Source organism: Callorhinchus milii, unplaced genomic scaffold, assembly GCF_018977255.1.
Source record: "Callorhinchus milii isolate IMCB2004 unplaced genomic scaffold, IMCB_Cmil_1.0 Scaffold1, whole genome shotgun sequence".
Classification (NCBI taxonomy): Eukaryota; Metazoa; Chordata; class Chondrichthyes; order Chimaeriformes; family Callorhinchidae; genus Callorhinchus; species Callorhinchus milii.
The window spans coordinates 694,727-713,854 of NW_024704742.1; the positions used below are offsets into that span (position 1 = coordinate 694,727).

The 19,128-nt window shown below is 45.6% G+C and overlaps 1 protein-coding gene across 2 annotated transcripts in view; it reads left to right on the forward strand.

The window, feature by feature from the left end:
* spata5 (spermatogenesis associated 5) overlaps nt 1-19,128 on the forward strand; it is a 158,345-nt gene that overhangs the window by 23,309 nt on the left and 115,908 nt on the right. For both annotated transcript variants that reach the window (XM_007908282.2, XM_007908283.2), the window contains exons 11-13: nt 2,350-2,559; nt 9,419-9,472; nt 10,262-10,341. In XM_007908282.2, coding sequence (XP_007906473.2) covers nt 2,350-2,559; nt 9,419-9,472; nt 10,262-10,341 — 344 coding nt within the window. The remainder of the gene's footprint in view (nt 1-2,349; nt 2,560-9,418; nt 9,473-10,261; nt 10,342-19,128) is intronic.

Below are 19,128 nucleotides of genomic sequence, written 5' to 3' on the forward strand. Positions count from 1 at the left end.
TTAGACATTCCACTTCCAATTTCTCCAACAAGATCGGAGATCTCAAAGTCTTGGCTGGTTGTTGCTGCCTAATTAGAAGCACTATCATTGATCCCTCTCCCTTGCTTCCTATTATTGAGGCCATATGTTATCCAATTTACAACATCCTCCTTTGTCCCAAGAGATTTTGCTTGAGCCTCAAGTCTTTTTGTCAAGCAGCTTATCAGATCCCTGCCGAGAGTCTAGATGTGTGTTGCCCACCTCATTTCCACCATCTGCCAATTCTGATCAGCTCACAAAGAGATCCATTGCATTTGTTAGGCACGACCTGGCCTTCGTAAACCCTTAGAACGCTTGCCTCTACTCTTGTTAAATGTGCTTGAATTGCTTCCTTTATAATAGGCTCGAATGTTTTTCCTACTATTAATGTCAAGTTAACAGGCCTATAATTTCCAAGGTTATGCTGCTGACCTATTTGAAAATTGGAACATTAGCTATTTTCCTATCCTGGGGTACTGCTCTTGCAGCTCATTGCATAAAATGTCAACTAGACCTCACCCTAACCCGATTTCCTCAAGTATTTTTGGCTTCACTCCATCAGGTCTTGTTGACTTACAAATACGAACATACTCTAGGTTTTGTGTGACCGTTTCACTACCGATCCCTTTTTTTTCTCCGTTACTGGGAGAAATCGTGTGGTTTCCTCACGTTGCTGGAAAATCCAAACTTGTGTATTTTAGGTAAAAACATTATTTAGAGAAGTATTAAAAATATCCACCATATTGCATTTGTCTTAACAGCTCCCTCTTGATCTTTAAAACGCTCCCCATCATTAAAGCCTCCCCTCCCGTCCCGTCCAGTCCTGTTTCACTTAATTGCTGCTTTTGGCAGAGTGACGCTTTCTGTTATATTGTTTATGGCCCCAACTATTGCAGTTTTCTGGCTGAGGAGGGAGGGGAGTGGGTTATTTTTTTTTGGAGGTGGGTTGGAGGGGTGGGCGGGGGCGGAGAGTGGAGGAAAGTGAGTAAGATTTTAGCAATTCATGTTTCGGATGGCTAGAATCGATGATATTGTCAGCATGAGGTGGACATTTAATAAGCTTTGCATTCTGATCTGTGGCTTTATTACGTTGTCAACACATCTCAAACAGCTTCATAAGAACTTTACTGTGAAGTGAAGGTTACTGTCGATTTACACACAGCAATATCCCACCAACAGCCATAAAGTGAACGACCAAAACATTTTATTGGGAGGATTGTTAGCCAGGACATTGGAAGAAACTGCTTTTTTTTCTTTCAGAATAGTGCCACTGCATCTTTAATGTCCACCTGAACGTTGTTGTCAGTGTTGTTGTTGGGGCTCGGTTTAAGGTCTCCTCTGAAGGACGGCATCTCCGACATGCAGCACATCCCCAGCACTGCGTCGAGGTATCAGTCTAAACTGTGAGGTCAAAGTCCTGACTTGGGACTTGAATCCACAACCACTGACTCAAGATGCCACCAACTGAGCCAGGCTGACATTTAGCTCCAAGATCGTGCCAGCTCCTCCATAGTCTGCAGACATAGATGGATGAATTATTTAAAATCTATGGTTTTCAGCCAATTTGCGACGCCACTCGGTTTGGGTGGAGAAAGCGGACTTGTTCCTCGTTGACACAGGAATGAATGGCCGACTGTAGTCACGTTGAGGAAAATACCTGCAGCTCTCTCCCGGTCGGTCTGTGCTGAGAATGCTAAATGCGTTCTTCAAACTGCGAAAGGAAGTCCTTATAGTTTTGCATTTCTGCTGTGAGAAGATAGGCATGCAACGATCACAACCTTACAGATGCACAGCACCCCCAATGCCCTCCGCGGAGTGAGATGATTTAGAAACAAGTCAATGTTGTTGGAGACAAATGCAACAGCTGATTTGCCCCAGTAACATCACACAAAGCTAAAATTAATGAACAGCCAATTAATTTGAATTTCTGGAGTGAGTTTGGACGAGGAGGGGTATATAAGCCAGAAAAAATGAAGAAAACTCAGTTGTACGCAGGATGATCCTGTATTTTAGAGACTTGATGATTGGCAGGGACTTGAGTTATATATTGGCTCAGAACTCTGAACCCTTTGCTCGCTGCTTCTAATGAAAACGCGATCAAAGAAGAACATCTTGAGATGGACCCTGAATGGGGACAGAGTGTGTCGGAGGGACTTGGGATGGAGTTCCAGAGGGTTAGAATCTAGCCTGCCTGCCCACGGTGGGGCAGACAGGCCGGGTTACGTGAATTTTATTCAGTTAGCATCATGTTTAATCCAGCAGTTAAACCGCAAAGGAGAAGTGTGGAGATAGAGCCACTGACTGACTGACTGATCCCCTTTCGTGCTGCAGGTGTCCTTGTCTGACATAGGAGGGATGGAAGACGTGAAGGTCAAACTCAGACAGGCTGTGGAGTGGCCACTCAAGCACCCGGAATGCTTTGTCAGGATGGGGATCCAACCTCCCAAAGGAATTCTCCTGTACGGGCCTCCCGGATGCTCCAAGACCATGATCGCGAAGGCCTTGGCCAGTGAGAGTGGATTGAACTTTTTGGCTGTGAAGGTAATACATACAGTACTGTGCACATCGTAACACTTTATACTGCAACAGCTTGCATTTCTATAGCGCCCTCACAATGATTAGTGTCTCAGAGCGCTTAAACAGCAGTGTGGTTTGACACTATAATAATAATAATAATAATAATCCTTGCATTTGATATAGCGCTTTTCACGTCTTCGCGACGTCTCAAAGCGCTTCACAAAATAGACTGTAAAGTGAATTGGCTGTATATTTGTGGATGAAAATTGTGGACAAGGTTGTTCTCTGTGTTGCAGTCCGATGCTCTTTCTCAAAGCCCTTTCTCGAAAGAAAAACTAAACGATCTCCTTGACTCCACTTTCGACTAGTCACCTTCCTCCTCAACTCCCACATCTTCCGCCGGCTTGCTCGGGCCCCCTAATCGTTCTCCCTAAAGCGTTTTGAGACATGTTTCTACTTGAAAGGCACTGTTTAATTAAGTGCAAGTTGTTGTAGCTGGGTCTCTGTTAAAGTCCAACCCTCACTGCAGCTGCGGTGCACTACAGCATGGCCTCTGTTTGTCCAGTGAGACGTGCTCTCACACCCAGTGGCAACACACAGGTTGTGCGGACAGTGTTATTGTATGAATGATATAATTTCATGTCAGAGTTGATGATGGTTTGTGACTTGAAGACCCCCTCGATTCCTGTGTGAAGCAATAATAATGATAATGATAATACTTGCTTTTGATATAGCGCCTTATCACATCTTCGAGACGTCGCAAAGCGCTTCACTGAATGTGGGTAGGAGTGTAAAGTGTAGTGACTGTGTATTTTGAGGGCAAAACGTGGCAGCCGACTGCTCTCAGCAGTGTCCCACAAACAGTCGTGGATTGAGTGACCAAATTATTATTAATATTTTTTTTGAAGGAATTATTACCCCTGGAAAAGCGATCCCCCAATCGGCTGACAGGCGGGTTCCTATTACTGCTGGGTAAACAGAGGTGTGGGGAGGAAGGAAACTTGCCCAATTGCTCAGATCTTACCCTGTAAATTAGCTGTGATGAAAGAAACTGTGGTTTGATCTTGCGTGGTTCGATGCCAGGTGTGTGGATCCGAGCATGGGACTCGCGAGTTGTCTTGTGCTTGACATGGTGAGGGGGCGGGATGGGGGGCTGCGGGTGTACGTGATATTCAGTTTATCATCCCATCGGTTTATTGTACTTAATGGAGCTTCCTCTGCGTCTCCCCGCCCTGACTGGATCAATACGTTTTGAGATCGTTGGCTTGCGTTATGTTTCCTTGTGAAAGACTATTGGCGAGATTCTGGAGCAGAGTGTCGCTCACCCTTTGATGAATGTTTCCAACCGGTTTGGCAACAGGGACATAAGGTTTTTTGGGCCAATAAAGCCCAGCCTTGCCAGAGTTGCCTGCAGTCTTTTTTCGCTGGTCGCTAATCACGCAAAGGGCACCTGCAATTCCCTCCGCACACATATGCTTGCACACGGTTAACCCAACCCTTAAATCGGTTGCTGTTGTGCTAAAATTTATGCCAGTGCGCTGCAGTGTCAGCCTAGACTGTGAGTTTCAAAGCCCTCACGAATCAGTCTGAGGCAAGTGTACCACCAATTGAGCCAGGCTGACAGCCAGCTACATGGAGGGAGGAAAAGCAAATTGGAAGAGCCCAGGGTTTTGTTTTAGTAACCTGCTCTACAAATAATAATAATAGTAATACTTGTACTTGACACTTGTACTTATCACGTCTTCGAGACGTCCCAAAGCGCTTCACAGCATATGCTGTGAAGTGAACTGACTGTAATATTTTATTGGCGAAACGCGACAAAACTAAATGTAACATTATCGTCAACTGTTGTGGGAGGAATCATTCTTCTGTGCATATTGGGGGGTGGGGGGAGGAGAGAGAGTGGTGATGGGGGTGGGAGTGGGGAAGGAAGAATGTGTTTTTTGTTTAAATACTAAAACCTGGGAATGTGCAGGACGGAAAAATCTATTGCAGCCCATCTGGCTGGTCCAAGGGTCGAAATTTCTTTATTAAAAAAAAAATATTCCTACACTTCTCGATCGCTCATTGCCCCTCAATTGAATTCTTTGCCAAATACCTATCTAATTCCCTCTCGGATTTGCTGATGCTGTTCGCCATTCAGTTCTGTGCGCTCTCCAGAACCATCTTTGTTTGCTCAACAAATCTCCCATCATGTCCTGAAAGACATGAAAAGCACAAATGGTTTTGGATCAGTCTGACAGCGTTTATAGGGCACTCCTTCTTATACACGTTAGCACCAGATACGAGATTTTCAGTCTTCTCTCATAAGGTAGGAGTAAATATTCGAGGCAACGTGCATTGTACAATTGTTGGCTGACACTGCAACTGGAGGTCATTCATTGCCTCTGATAGTCTGATGTGGTGATTAATGACCGTTTAGTGTACATTTTATTAACTTACAAACCAGGAAAAGACAACATCTGCAACATCTTCTATGCAAAATTTCCCCTTGCTAAGACTTGTGGCTGCCATGTATCTTTCTTGGCCCAGGAGAGAGCACAGATACAATGGGGGAAAGAGCAGGGGAATGGGGTTAGAGCTAATAACTCAACTGTCAACATGCGCACGTGTTAAATTGCCTCCTCCTTTGTCGTCATTTCGGTTTTAGATGTACGGTCTTCTTTGTCTGATATTTTCCATCAGTGTAACAGAGAAAAATCCACACTACATAGGATGTCCAAGTACTGGACTAGAAATAGGTTTCAAAATCAAGGGAGTGGGTTAAATTGGGAGCTCCAGTTGAACACAGAGTGGCTCCCAACTCAATTTCTCTTCACTTCTCCCCCTTCCCTCCCTTCCATTCCCCTCCCTTCCCCCCGGGAACTACAAAAAAATGAAATAGGATCATTAACAACAAATGAGCTCAGACATTGAAGGACGCCACTTGGCCCATCAAGCATTTGCATTTGCTGGGGCCAGAATTTGCCACTGGAGCTATTGACTCGAATCCCACTCTCCTATTCTTTCAGTATGATTCTGTGCTGGTACGAGCTTCCCCACTGGAGTTATTCATTCCAATCCCACTTCCTTGCCCTTTCCTCCACCTTGTCTGTGCTGGTTTAGTCTTGAATGGAGACATCTCAGAGGGGACTCTATGCAAATATACAAAAACGAGGCCAGGACACTTGTGCTAGCATCCCCACCCAGAGAGATGGTCGATCTCTCGTCTCACACGGGAGGAAACCTTGCACAGAGGAAGGTATTGCAGATGCTTGTTGACAGATGTGAGTCAACTCCCTTGACGTGTCAGTTCAGAAGGTGCTGGCGGTGTATGTAATTTCAGATGAATCTCACATCTGTTTTCTGCACTGAAGAACACAATCTTCTAATTTGCAGATTTGATCTAAACCCACCTCTCTGCTTCCTCCTTTGTCTGAAACCCAGATGAATTTGGAGATGTGTGGGGTAAACTGGAAGAGGGAAATGGATTCTACAGATGAATCCCAGTATGCTTAAAGATAATTGTCATCTCAGGCTCTCAGACTTTCCTGTGTTGTTAGAGGTGCTGTCCTTTGGATCTCACATTAAACCGAACGCATTCAATAAGATAGACATAAATGGGCTTTTCACTTATTGGTGGGTCCATTACAAGGGGTGTAATTATAAGATAATCATTACAACAACAACTTGCATTTATACAGCGCCCCCCTCACACAGGGCAGCGTCCCAGAGCGCTTGACAGTGGCGGAGCATGACTCCGAGCCGGGGGGAGAGGGGGAGGTGACCATAGGCACGGTCGAATAGGAATAGGAAGATCTTCAGGCATGACCTGAAGATGGGGAGGAAAGGGGTGAGGCGGGGGGATAGAGGAGGAGTGTTCCAGAGTTTCGGGGCGTAGCGGCTGAAAGCGCAGCCAGCAATGGTGGAACGGAGGGCACGAGGAACAGGCAAAAGGCAGTCAAGCGGAGGCAGCGGGTTGTGGGTTGGGGGGTAAGCAGGTCGGAGAGGGAGGGAGGTGCCCGGGGATGAAGAGATTCGAAAGCGAGCAGGAGTTTCTTGAAATCCTCACAAATCTTTACTCAGAGAGCCGTGCGAATGTGGAACTCGCCATCAAAGAGGTCGTGCAAACACTGATCCAGACTGATTGGGCCAAATGGTCAGATTCGGCACTCTACAGACTTTGCACTTATATGTAATTCTACGTAAAATGTCTACAGGAAACTGAAGGTCTACCTGTCCAGGTGAATGTTAAAGATTCCATGGCACTACTTGAATAAGTAGTGCATTTCTCCTGGTGATCTGGCCGCAAATCTCCCGAACAAAATATATCCTTCAAGTTTGTCTACGGGACATTTCTGTGCCAAATTGACTTTTTTTCACCTACGAAATACACAGTCACTATTACATCACAGTGTGTACTATACATCAGACATTCTTCTACTGTGAACGGTGCTATTTGAAACGCAAGGATTATTATTGTAGACGGTAACGAGGATACCTAGTATTATCAAACTAGATGTGTACAACCCAGTAGCCGTGCGTTGGACCATCGTTATAATAACCTTTAGCTGGTAAGGAGATTCAACTCCAGGTTAGATTAACCACCAGCAACTTATCTTCCCTTTTACCAGTGAGTCGTTCAGAACAATGTCAAGCTCTGGTTAACTTTTTTTTGTGTGTTTAACCGTTTGCAATGACAGAAACGTTGTCCGAAAATTTACGTTTCACTCTTCTAAAGCCGAAGGCAAAGTTTGTATCATGAAACGTATTCCTGAGTGACTCGCGCTCTCTTACCAGATTGTAGCGCCAGCCCCAGTGCTTTAGGACTGTAACTAAATAGAATGACTTGGGTGTCCAGGAAATCCTCTGTGCTGATCAAACATGAAAATGAGGCCCGTATCCAAGCAATTTTCCACTGCTGATAGCTGATCCTTATGAGCCTTAATTCCCTCCTCCTCCTTCCCCGCCCCCCCCCACCCTCCCCCCCCCCCCCCCCCCCACACACACACACAGCTTGAATGATGGCTTTATAGGTTGTGTGCTTACGGCCCTAGCGTCGTTGAACACACTGGGGTTAAATTTGTGGCACTTCTCAATGGAATCTTTAATTAAAGAAGAAGAACAACAACAACAACAAGAATTGCTTTTAGAATTCCCGTCGATCCCTAGGAACTCCGCTTCAGAATCAGACTGGGTTGAAAGTGGCTTTCCTGCAGATCTGCTTACGAAACAAGGTCCCAAGTTACCCGACTCAGAAATCCTGCAAATTCCATCCCACTCTTGTGCCTTCATATCTTTTCCAGTTATCGCCCCAGGTCACATTATTAAGACACAGACATTTAGAGATTAAAGGTTAGTTGAAACTTGGAAAAAGTTATTGTAGTGCTTCACAGGCCTTGTTTTTGTTTCACAAAAGAAATACCAATCCCTTTCCGAATGCGCAAGACCCACTTCAATGTCCAAACACTGAGGTAAACATTGGCTAACCTTAAAAATAATAATAATAATCCTTGCATTTTGATATATCGCCTTATCACGTCTTCTAGACTTCTCAAAGCGTTTCGCAGAATATAATATAAAGTGAATTGACTGTATATTTTGTGGCACAGCAGTGTCCCACAAACAGTCGTGACCAATTTGAGTGACCAAATTATAATTTATTTAGTTTTATGTATTGTTTTTTGAAGGGATTATTACCCCTGGAAAATTGATCCACCAATCGACTAACAACCAGGTTCCTGCTGGCTGCTGGGAAAACAGAGGCGTGTGGAGTAAGGAAACTTGTCTAAGGTTTCCCTGCCCGGGAATCGAACCCAGGTCCTCTCGCTTGTGAGGCGAGTGCTCTCACCACTGAGCTACAGGACTCCACTTAAATAGGAAACGGGGACAGTAGGAGGCTAACCATGTTGTAATCTGATTTAATGGTGGTTTAGAGGAGTCAGTGCACATCCTTCACTGTGTTACGGTTATTAAAAGAAGGACTCTCTAACGTGCTTTGCGCCCTGATGATCAAACGGATACTTCCAGTGGGATTACCAGCAGTTGGTGTGCTAAATTGAAAGTCAGCAGCTTACTTAGTGGGTCACAACCCCGATTCGTGGATCCTGAATCCTGTCGGTAACCAGATACGTGTCGCGGTGACACGTGGGGGCTCCCTAGGAGGGGAATCCCCGCAGGATGGAGGTTCTGTTACCGGCAGGATTCAATATTTACAAATCAGGATTGTCAGTATCGCCTTCATTCCTTAAAGACTCGCTTTAAGTGCCCTGGGCCGCTGCCCTGCGTGAGGGGCTCTATGTAAATGCGAGTTGTTGTCATTTATTTCTTTGTCTTTGGATTGTTCCTGATCCAAATGTGCCTTCAAGCTTGAGCCAGTCGTTTCTGTTATCGGTGACGTTTGCTGGTTTCAGCTGAGGTTGCACGAGGAGGCTAAATTAAATTGGCCCCAGTTTTCCCAGGGTGTGTGTGGGAGGCCAAACCAGCCAGAATTCGTGCTCCCGGTCCCCCTATAGGCACCCTCTCGTAATAGGACACGTGCCGGACGAGGTCAGGCTCAGGCGTGATGGCCTTCTGCAGATGAGTTGTTCTGCCAAAACTCACTGCCAAGGTTCACACGTGAATACTGGCCTTGAAAGCGGGTGGTCTGCAGGGCTACTGGAACCCCGCACCCCAGCGTGAAGACCCCAGGAACCAGGAGCAGAGAGCCATCTTGCCGGCAGGGAGAACACTGGACACACTCAAACTTAAAAAAACTGTTGGTGTGAGGACACTCCCTGTGCGTGCGACTGTGATGTGATGGGAAGAGTTTAGTGTTTGGGAGTGTTGTATTTACCGCTCTCGTATACCCTGTCATCATAATATGGAACATCAACAACATCTCGGTCTCTTTCTTTCTCTTTAGGGACCGGAACTGATGAGCAAGTACGTGGGTGAATCTGAGCGAGCCGTGCGAGAGGTAAGGTGGGCAGATTCTAAATAGCGTTTCAGTAATGTTTTGTAGGCGTCCCACCTACAACATACACAGTCGCTGCACTTTACGGTAAATCCTTTGAAGGAAGCGCTTTGAGACATCCTCTCGATATCCAACGTAAGGTCAAGCACCAGTCAATGCTGAACCAGTCAATATTGAATTCGTGGGTAATCGAACAATCTAAAGACTTAAAAAAAACACCTACTGGGCTCACGCCACACAGTGACTCACGGCGTTTGAGAAATGTATTAAACGAGTTACTTTTAATGACAGTAAAACTCACACAAGTCGTATCAGTCGGGAACGTAACATTTAATAGGACTTGTGCGAAGTCCGAGTTACAAGCAAACTTGTTAATCAATAATCTACATTTCGGTACTTTGTCGCTGAAGCTGGTAAGTGGCGCATGAGGTGACGGGTCCAAACTACGTTTTCCCTGCGTCTTGACCTGTCTCTGCGCAACTTTGCAATCGCATTGAATCGCGGGAAATTAAGTTCTTCTGTCCATGCAGTGGCAGATCAAGACGTCACTTCCCTTGATTCAAGGCAGCCGGCCGGTCAGTGCCCGATTTAGGAGATGATTTGCTTATAAAATGCGACAAGTGCAAAGAAATCAAAGTGGTTTTGATAAGAAACTTTGTGGGACTCGGTTGCATGTACGACTTATACGCTTTATAAAGATAAGACTTACGCGAGGTTTACTGTCGTACGTTGCGTGGATATCTGAATGTCTTGGGAGGCATCGGGTCATTAATTTTTCCTTTGTTTGCGTAGATTTTCAGGAAGGCCAGGGCTGTGGCTCCTTCGATTCTCTTCTTCGATGAAATAGATGCCTTGGCTGTTGAGAGAGGAAGGTGAGATTTCTACGTTTATCGACCAGATTTACAATCCGAAAGCCTTTCCGGGCTTCTCTGGGGTTGAGTCGTGGTTACATTTTACTCAAAGCGGATGGTGGCTTCTGTGAAGTAGAGGTGCGTCTGGTTGGTAATACATCGCGTGTGCCTTGTTCGGGATTGAACACCGCAGGCTTTAATAACAGATTCATCAAGTGCCATATTGTAGATTGTCGAATCCGCGCATCTTGTGTGATCCATGTCCTGCTCGTCCCTTGCACCCTCTGCTCCACCATCGGAGGTCGCACTTTCAGCCATTATGCCCCGAATCTCTGGAATGCTCTCCCTGGATCCCTCCGCCTTGCCCCCCTCCCCTTTTTCCAGTCCCGCCTGAAAAAAACGCAAAAAAACGATCTTCACAATTTCTTCACCAAGGCCAATGCCAACAACGCTTCCTTTTCGACCGGCTTGGAGTCAGAGCGCCTCCTTTAAGTGCTCTGAGACGCTACTCTGCGTGGAGGGCGCTATATATATGCACGTGTATATATATATATATATATATGATATATACATGCGTGCAAGTTGTTGTTGTTCCTCGGTACGTTACAGCATAAGAACGGGCCATTCAGCAAGACTAGTCCACGCCAGTGTTTGTGCTTCACAGAGGCCCACAACCCTCTATTCCCTTCTCCCTCGGGAACGCATAATAAGAGACCGTTCCGCAATGGAACATGTCCAGGGCACATTCTTCTCATTCACGTCACTTCCATGAACTAAGGAGCGGTGACGTGTGGTGAAGTGATGGATTGGCACCAGCGCTGGCGTTGGTGGCGTTGATCTTGGTGAAGAAATTGTGAAGATCGTTTTTTTGTGTCTGTGTCAGCCTGGCAGCACCCTCGCTCTGAGTCAGAAGGTTGTGGGTGAAGTCCCAGGTTGGGATGTGGAATCACGTAGGCTAAGCTGACAATCCGATACAGTGCTGTCCTTCGGATGAGATGTTAAACCGAGATCTGTGCTGCTCCGATTGCCTACAAATACACAGTGACTTTATTTCACAGGCATTTTGTGAAACACTTTGAGACGTCCTTTGGCATAACGCCGTGCGTGATAAGGCACTATTACCAAATGCAAGGATTATTATGTCGCACCTTTAGTTGGAGGCCATTAGGAAGTCTCGGAAAAAGTTATACCAGAAAGTCCCTTTAATTGTGACCAATATGGGTAACGTCGTTTGAGACGAACAGGAGGTTTCGTACAGATTCTGTACAGAACAACTTTCTTGTCAATCTTCAGCAGGATCAATGGGTGTTTAATTTTTTGGCATGTGTGACACGTGTCAGTGAGTCAGATAAAACACTTCATTAACTCCTAGACTTAGCCCTGCTTCTTTTTCGGGAATTAGGCTAATGTTTGAGACCAAACTTCCATTGAGCAACAAAGTAGATTCCGGTTCCCAGTACATTCTCCATCCCAATTTCAGATCCAGACCCGCCTGTCCTGTTAGTCCCATCGATGGTGCCTATGACCTGTTATATACTTAAACCCTTTGTCCTGTCTCCTTTCCTGAACATCTGATGGGAGAACGTCAACATTTGTGCAGATGTTGCAATGTTTTTCTTGGGCGAGTTACTGCTGTGCAACAAATAAGTTCTGCCGCTGGATTTATCAGTCTCTGGGGGACACACAGCTGACCACGAAGATCCTGAGCAATTTTGTTTTCCTGACAGTATCTTCCGGTGTACTTGTTAACCAGCTGTGCGTGTTCAGCAAATGCAATCGGAACAAAACCACGCTGGCATGCTCACGATAGAGGCAGCTGTGTCCCCTCTAAAACCCTTTCCATTCCAACTGCTTCGGCTAAGCAGTATTTTGAAGAGGTTTCACGTTGCTGAAGTAGCTTTGTATTTCATTGACGAAAGTAACTTCCTGGCCACATAAAGCAGATCCATCCATCGTCTGTTGAGGCCTACAACATTCCCCAATCTGCCCCAGAATTTCTCATGGTTTTAACATTAAAACCATCGTCGGAATGTTTTAAGATAGTTCCAGAGATTCAGAAAATTCTTCAATTCAGTTTTAATTTGGAAAGCTGGTTTCCTGCTGTCCGTTTTCCAAATTAAGCCTGAATTTGTGAGTTTAAGATCTTAAATTTTAAGACGGCAAACGAAAGACTAATAAGACCATGAGGATTTTCAGAACTGTGGTGTCTGACTCACCCTAAGCTTCTGTGTCAGCCTGACTCAGTTGGTAAGACTCTCCCTTCCGAGTCCGAAGCTTGTGGGTTCAAGCCTCATGTCAGGACTTTGAAATCATAGTCTAGGCTGACACTCAAGTCCAATACTGGGGGGAGAGCATCCATGGGATGAGATATTAAACCGGGGTCCCTGTGCCTGTCAAGATGGACGTTAAAGTGAATGGAGTTTCTTCACAACAGCAACAACTTGCAAGGCAGAGTATGCAACGTTGGGGGAGTGAGGGGAGAATATATATCTGCTGTAATTGGGCGGCATGTCATTCCATTCTTTGCTCACACTGTACAGTAAATCCTGGGCATTTTGACGTGATAAGACACGATACAAATACAAGTATTATGATTATTATTAATAACAACAATAAAAATGCCACACTCGAATGGCGATCGCCAAGAACCTTTTTGGACCATTTCTCCTCCAGGAGCAATGCTCAGTTGTAATGAGGACTGTTTAATATTAGTGGGGGAGTAGGGGGGAGCGAGGGAATGTGTTTCCCACGGGTGATCCAGACACTGCCTTCCAACCAGTGACAGAAACATGGTGACGCACACCAGCATTCGTTCCTTTTGTGCAATTGCTACCAGATGAGAGAGTGAAGTGCAAAGGCGCGCTGACTCCCATCAAATTAATCTGAAACCAAACGGGGTGGGAATTCAGACAAGATGGTCGCTGGAACCCATTTGTTTCCTCCGCTGATTTCGCACAGCAGGAATGCATGACCAGATTGAGGCCGGTTAAAGTGCACCCTCTCGGGAGCGTTTGCTGCCAGGTAGTGACTTCCTTTTGGGCAAAAATATACCTTCTCCGTTGTTTGTTGTCTTGAAAGCACCTGCTTTGAAACGAGACGTGATGAGTTAGCCGAGTGTTTCTGCTGCTGCAGTAAGTGGCCTCAAAGTGGGAAATGGCAGCTAAAGACAGCGTCGGTAAAGCAACCGAGGTGCTGCGTGTCAAAACATTTTCTCATGTGAGACCGTAAAGAATGGAAGCGACTGACTGGCACTCAGAGTTGAAGTTCAAAGGTTTAGCATTGGGTCCTTTGTTTTCAAAAAAAAGTTTTCGTTCACCCCCAATCGCCAAGTTTTGTGTGTGTGTGTGTGTGTGTGGGTGTGTGCGTGTGTGTGTGCGTGTGTGCGTGTGTGTCATGGTGAAAGAGATTTATTTTGTTGTACATCGTTTACCAGAGCTCTCCCCGTTTTCCATTCTTCCGTTCCCTTCTTTGCCCGTAAAATACACTGTCACTGGACTTTGCAGCAAATTCTCTGAAGCACTTTGAGACACTTTGATGACACGATAAGGTGCTATATTAAATGCAAGGATTAGTAATATTTTTGTAGCTCAGTTTCTTTGGAACGCTTCTGTCTTGCTTTATGGAACATAATACTGCCCGAAGAAGGGATTCTTTTTTTTCGTTAATGCCTCTGCGATGGATTTAACTCACGTTTAGCTTTGCTGTTTATTTTTTATTTAATTTTGACAAATAAATATAGTCATTTCTGTGCCACTCTTTCAGCAAACATTCCATGCACACGTTATGCGTTTCACAAAGAAATCTAATGATCTTTACACTTGCAATAGCACCTTTCACGTCTGGAGGGCGTCCCAAATCTCTTCACGGGATGTACTGTAAAGTGCAGTATCTGTGTTTTCTGGACAAACGATGCATTTCGTACAAAAACATATGACCTGTCTGCCACGTTTGCCCACAAAATACACCACTTTACAGTATATCCTGTGAAGCGCTTTGAGGTGTCTCAACGACATAATAAGGCGCTAAATCAAATGTAGGGGTTAATATTATAATGATTTCACACCAAAAAAATGCACGATGTATTTCACAAAAAAAAAGCATCGCTAACACACAAAAGTATATGAAGGTATTCCAATTCAAAACGTACTTTCTCTTTTATGCTTTCCCAAAAACCTTCCGTTTCTCTAACCAAAGACTGCCTAGATTTGCCAATATTCACCCAAATGAGACAGTCAGTTCTGGGCTCAATGTGTTTCTTCTGTTCACAAAACTAAACTTTGTTTATTATAATTGTTCCTGTTCGTGATTCGATTTTTTTTTTGTCCGCCAGAAGCCTTTGAACTGCAAATTAAACTTGCGAATTAACGAGCATTTTACAAATAAAATCCGTTTTAATTCAGAGCAAGAAAGAACACAATAATTGTAAAAAGAAAACGAAGCGAGTTGCTCTTGAATGAAGTCTTCAGTTAAGAAAACTTATAATCCTTACATTTGGTGTGCAGCCTTCCACGTCAGCAGGAGGTCTCAAAGTGCTTCACCAGGATATGTTGTGGCGTAGCGACTGTGTGTTTGTGGAGACTCAGTTACTTTACTCTTATATACGCCAGTGCTTGCTCCCACTTACGGTTCCGCCACTTTCACACACACTCCCCGTATTCCTTATTCCTGTGAGTCCTGTAGCGTGTTGGTTACAGCACTCGCCAGGAAAGCGAGAGGACCTGTGTTCGATTCTCGTGCGAGACAAAACATTAGACAAGATTCCTTATTCCAGACCCCTCTTGTGACCTGCAGTAAGTGGGAACCTGGTTGTTTGTCAGTTGGCAGGCTGCTTTTCCAGGGGTAATAATCCCTTCCAAGTAAATAAATAGATTGATTAATTTTTTTAAAAAAAGCATTTTGGGTCACTCAGTTCACGACACTTTGTGGGAAACCGCTGTGCGCAGTCGGCCGCCGCATTTCGCCCAGAAAATGCAGTCATTTCGCTTTACAGATTACTTTGTGAAGCGCTTTGAGACGTTTCGAAGACACACACACACACAGCACACCACTCACACAACACACACACACACAACACACAACACACACAACACACCACACACACACACACACACACACACACCACCCACACACACACACACACACACACACAACACACACACACACACACACACACACACACCACACCACACACACCACAACACACACACAGCACACCACTCACACAACACACACAACACACACACACAACACACCACTCACACACACACACCACCTACACACACAACACACCACTCACACAACACACACAACACACACACACCACCACCACACACACACCACACACCACCACACACACCACTCACCACACCACCACACACCACTCACACACTCACACAACACACACCACACACACACACCACCCACACACACACACACAACACACACACACACAGCCTTCTACATGTCCCTCGTCCCCTCTGTTCCACATTGACAGCGTTGCTTTCAGTCGCTTCACCCTGAAACTCCGGAACTCTGTGCCTCAAATGCTTCCACTTGACCCCTCCTTTACCCGTCTTCAGATCACAGCTGAAGACCTTCCTGTTTAACAATGGCTACGGTTGTCTGTCCTCTCTCACCCGCTTGGTGTCAGTCAGTGTCACTGTTGAGCGCTCTGAGACGCTTACCCTGGCGCTGGATAAATGCCAGCTGTTGTTGTTGTTGCTGAAGCTGAGCTGCAGCTGTTCCCTTTGGTGTGAGGCCGGCGTGCGTAAGAAAAGCCGCGGCTAACAGACCTTAACGTACGGTGGAGTTCGAAAAGCCCCCAAACTGCAAAGTTGTCACTTCGCGCCATAAGAGGCGACTTACAGCGTGAGCCGCACTTTCTACGGAGAGTCGCTCTCCCTGACTCTCGAGGCCTCGGCTCCGGTCAGAGCTAAAGTCTCGCGAGTCATTGGGTTTCGAGGAAAATGCAGTTTGTTACCGGATGCTTTTTGCAGCACGAGATGCCGTTTAGAGCGTTGTTATTTCAACCCCACTGTGAACTTTTGAGTGGTGTTTTCGGACGTGCTGCAGTCAACTATTCACTGAGAATCCTTTTCCAGCTCGCAAGGAGATTAGGATAACTGTTGAATCGATTCCCCCCAAGCCGATGTCGGAAGTGCCTTGTTTTCTGAAATAACGTGGAGTCATCAAGTGGCTGTATCACGCCGTACCATCCGTTTTAATATATATTTCCGCGCACTAAATATAATCCTTGCATTTGACGTAGCGCCCTATCGCGTCCTCGAGACATCTCAAAGCACTTCACGGGGACAATACTCTCGCGCACAAAAAGACACACGCTCGCACACACAGAAGCACACTCGCATGCATGCGCACCCACACGCAGAGACTCAAAAGAGACACAAACACACACACACACACACACATACACAGACTCGCAGAAAGAAATGCTTGACAAATTCTATGGTAAAGTGAATTCACTGTGTATTTTGTGAGGGGAAACTCGGCAGCCAGTTGCACACAGCGGTGAGCGACCCACAAACAGTCGGGGTTTGAGTGACCACATTATTAAAATAATAATAATTGTATTGTTAACATCATTTATCTTGCTTAGTATTGCTCCGTGTTGTCAGTCATTTTGAGAGCTATTTACCAGGGGCCTCGTGTGGCTCCTATTTTTTGCTCTGTCGGTTAATTTTGCGGCAATATATATTCCCGCAAATCTAGAAGGTGACTTATATACCTCGTCGGGTCTGTTTAGAGACCTGAGTGGGGACCCAATTTGACAATCGGCCGCTGACGTCAAGGGCAGAGATGATGTTTTTAATCAGTGGGCAAGCTTTCAGGCACTTTACAACTGCGGATGCTCTCCATCTCACTCCCTCCCTCCGCTTTCAGACCCTGTTTTAAACGAACAACCTGTTTGACGGCCCTTTTGGCCATCTCCTCTCTGCCCGTCACTCATGCTCCTCATGCTCTCGCTCCATCTCTGTGTCTTGGGACTTTCTTCTACGTGAAAGGTGCCATATCAGTGCGTGTTGTTGATGGTTTCCGTATATCTCACTCGCCCTTTCTGGGAGAAATTCCAAAACTTATCATTCCAATGTGGGAGGCAGGCTTGGGGAACCCATGCTCCCTGACACCTTGGCACCTACACAAGAGGAGGGGAGAAAATTGGCAACAACAACAACAACAAAAAATAAAGTCCTTTCTTCCAATAACTTCAGTACATTGGAGGCTCGACTTTTTTGCTGAAAGTGAAGGTACGAGGGAGGAGTGGTTGCACTTTGCCGAGTGCCGTTGTTTCTGCGGCGTTTTGGTTCGCGGAGGTGCACGTTTTAGGTTGCCGGTTCGGAAAATTTATTCTAAAGAGAAATGTCCCACTACATGCCGTTAGCGCTGGGCTTGAGTGGCTTTAATGCTTGAGGACGATGTATACCATTTCCTGCCATTAACGAAGGAGAGCCGAATACCGTGGAAAGCCCTGAACTGCCAAGCCATATTTCACCAGGACCAGCCAGCGGAGGAAATAAAGCAGCATGACAGTTAATTACGATCATGGCAGCAGAATTGAATAGATCGAGTTGGCAGGAGTGCCTCGCTGACAGTTTTCTGCTGTGCAGCCCTGACAGGAATGTCAGACTCAATAATGCCTTGCAGCCTAAGTGAGCAGCATGACTCCTGGCTGTGTGTGGGGGAGTCTGCTGGATTTCAAAACTCTTGGTATTTCAGGATCTCTTGCCACGCTAGGGCTGCTGTAGGCTTTAATACTGAGGAACAACGTTTTTCAGAAGGGCACAAAAAGTACAGTTTCCTGCCCTAATCCTGTAATGACTGGTTGTGTCCGAGTTGAAACAGTATTGTGCCACAACACGGAGACAATATGAAATAGTTTCAAAACAAACACACGCAAATGCACGCACTCTCTCTCTCTCTCGCGCACGCACACTTGATTGAAGGAACTGTGTGAATGCATTCCATTGGATTGCGGATCGGTAACACGCAAGAAGGGCCTAAAACACTTCCTTATAGTGGTTTACACGGGATTGGAAAGGTGAACCCAGAACAATACTTTAGGATGCAACAAGACAGTAGAGCAAGAGGAAGCAGGTTGAGAGTTGCGAAAGGAAATATCAGGACAGACTTCAGGAGGTTTTTCTTTACCCTGAAGGTAATTAATGAAGTTGTGAGGAACAGTGGTGGAGGCCAGGACACTGGACTCATTTGAAATACCCCTTGATGCTGTGATGGGAGGATGGGATGGTGGGTATTCTTGAAGGATGAGATCAGATGAGTCTTCTTCATGCAAAACCATTTTGTCATTATGCGACATTGGTGTTAGCAAGACGCAAATAGTGACACTTGCTGGAACCCTGGTGTGCAACATCAAATGCAAGGATTATTATTATTAATTAATTATTATGCGTGCCACACCAATCCACTCTGACACAATCTACGCCCCATTTAAATGTTTTGAGGGAAGAAGATTGTTTTTCTGTTTGACTGGGGATTATAAGAGCTTTATTTTAGAGTTGACATCAAGACCAAGTCTGCAATGAAGTGAAAAGGTGGAGTTGCCCTGTGGGATCCCAGATCAACTCAACAGAAAATATCAAAGTCAACATGAAGCCGGTCACTGTCTGTCCAGTGATGCAATTTGGGTTCCAGTTTCGGAAAACCAACAGCCTCATTTCTTTTCTTTTTAAAACCTGCTTATTTTCCTGCCAATGTTCTTTAAGTCATCCTGGCTTCGGTTGATAGCACTCTTTCCTCTGAGTCTGAAGATTGTGGGTTCAAGCCCCACAT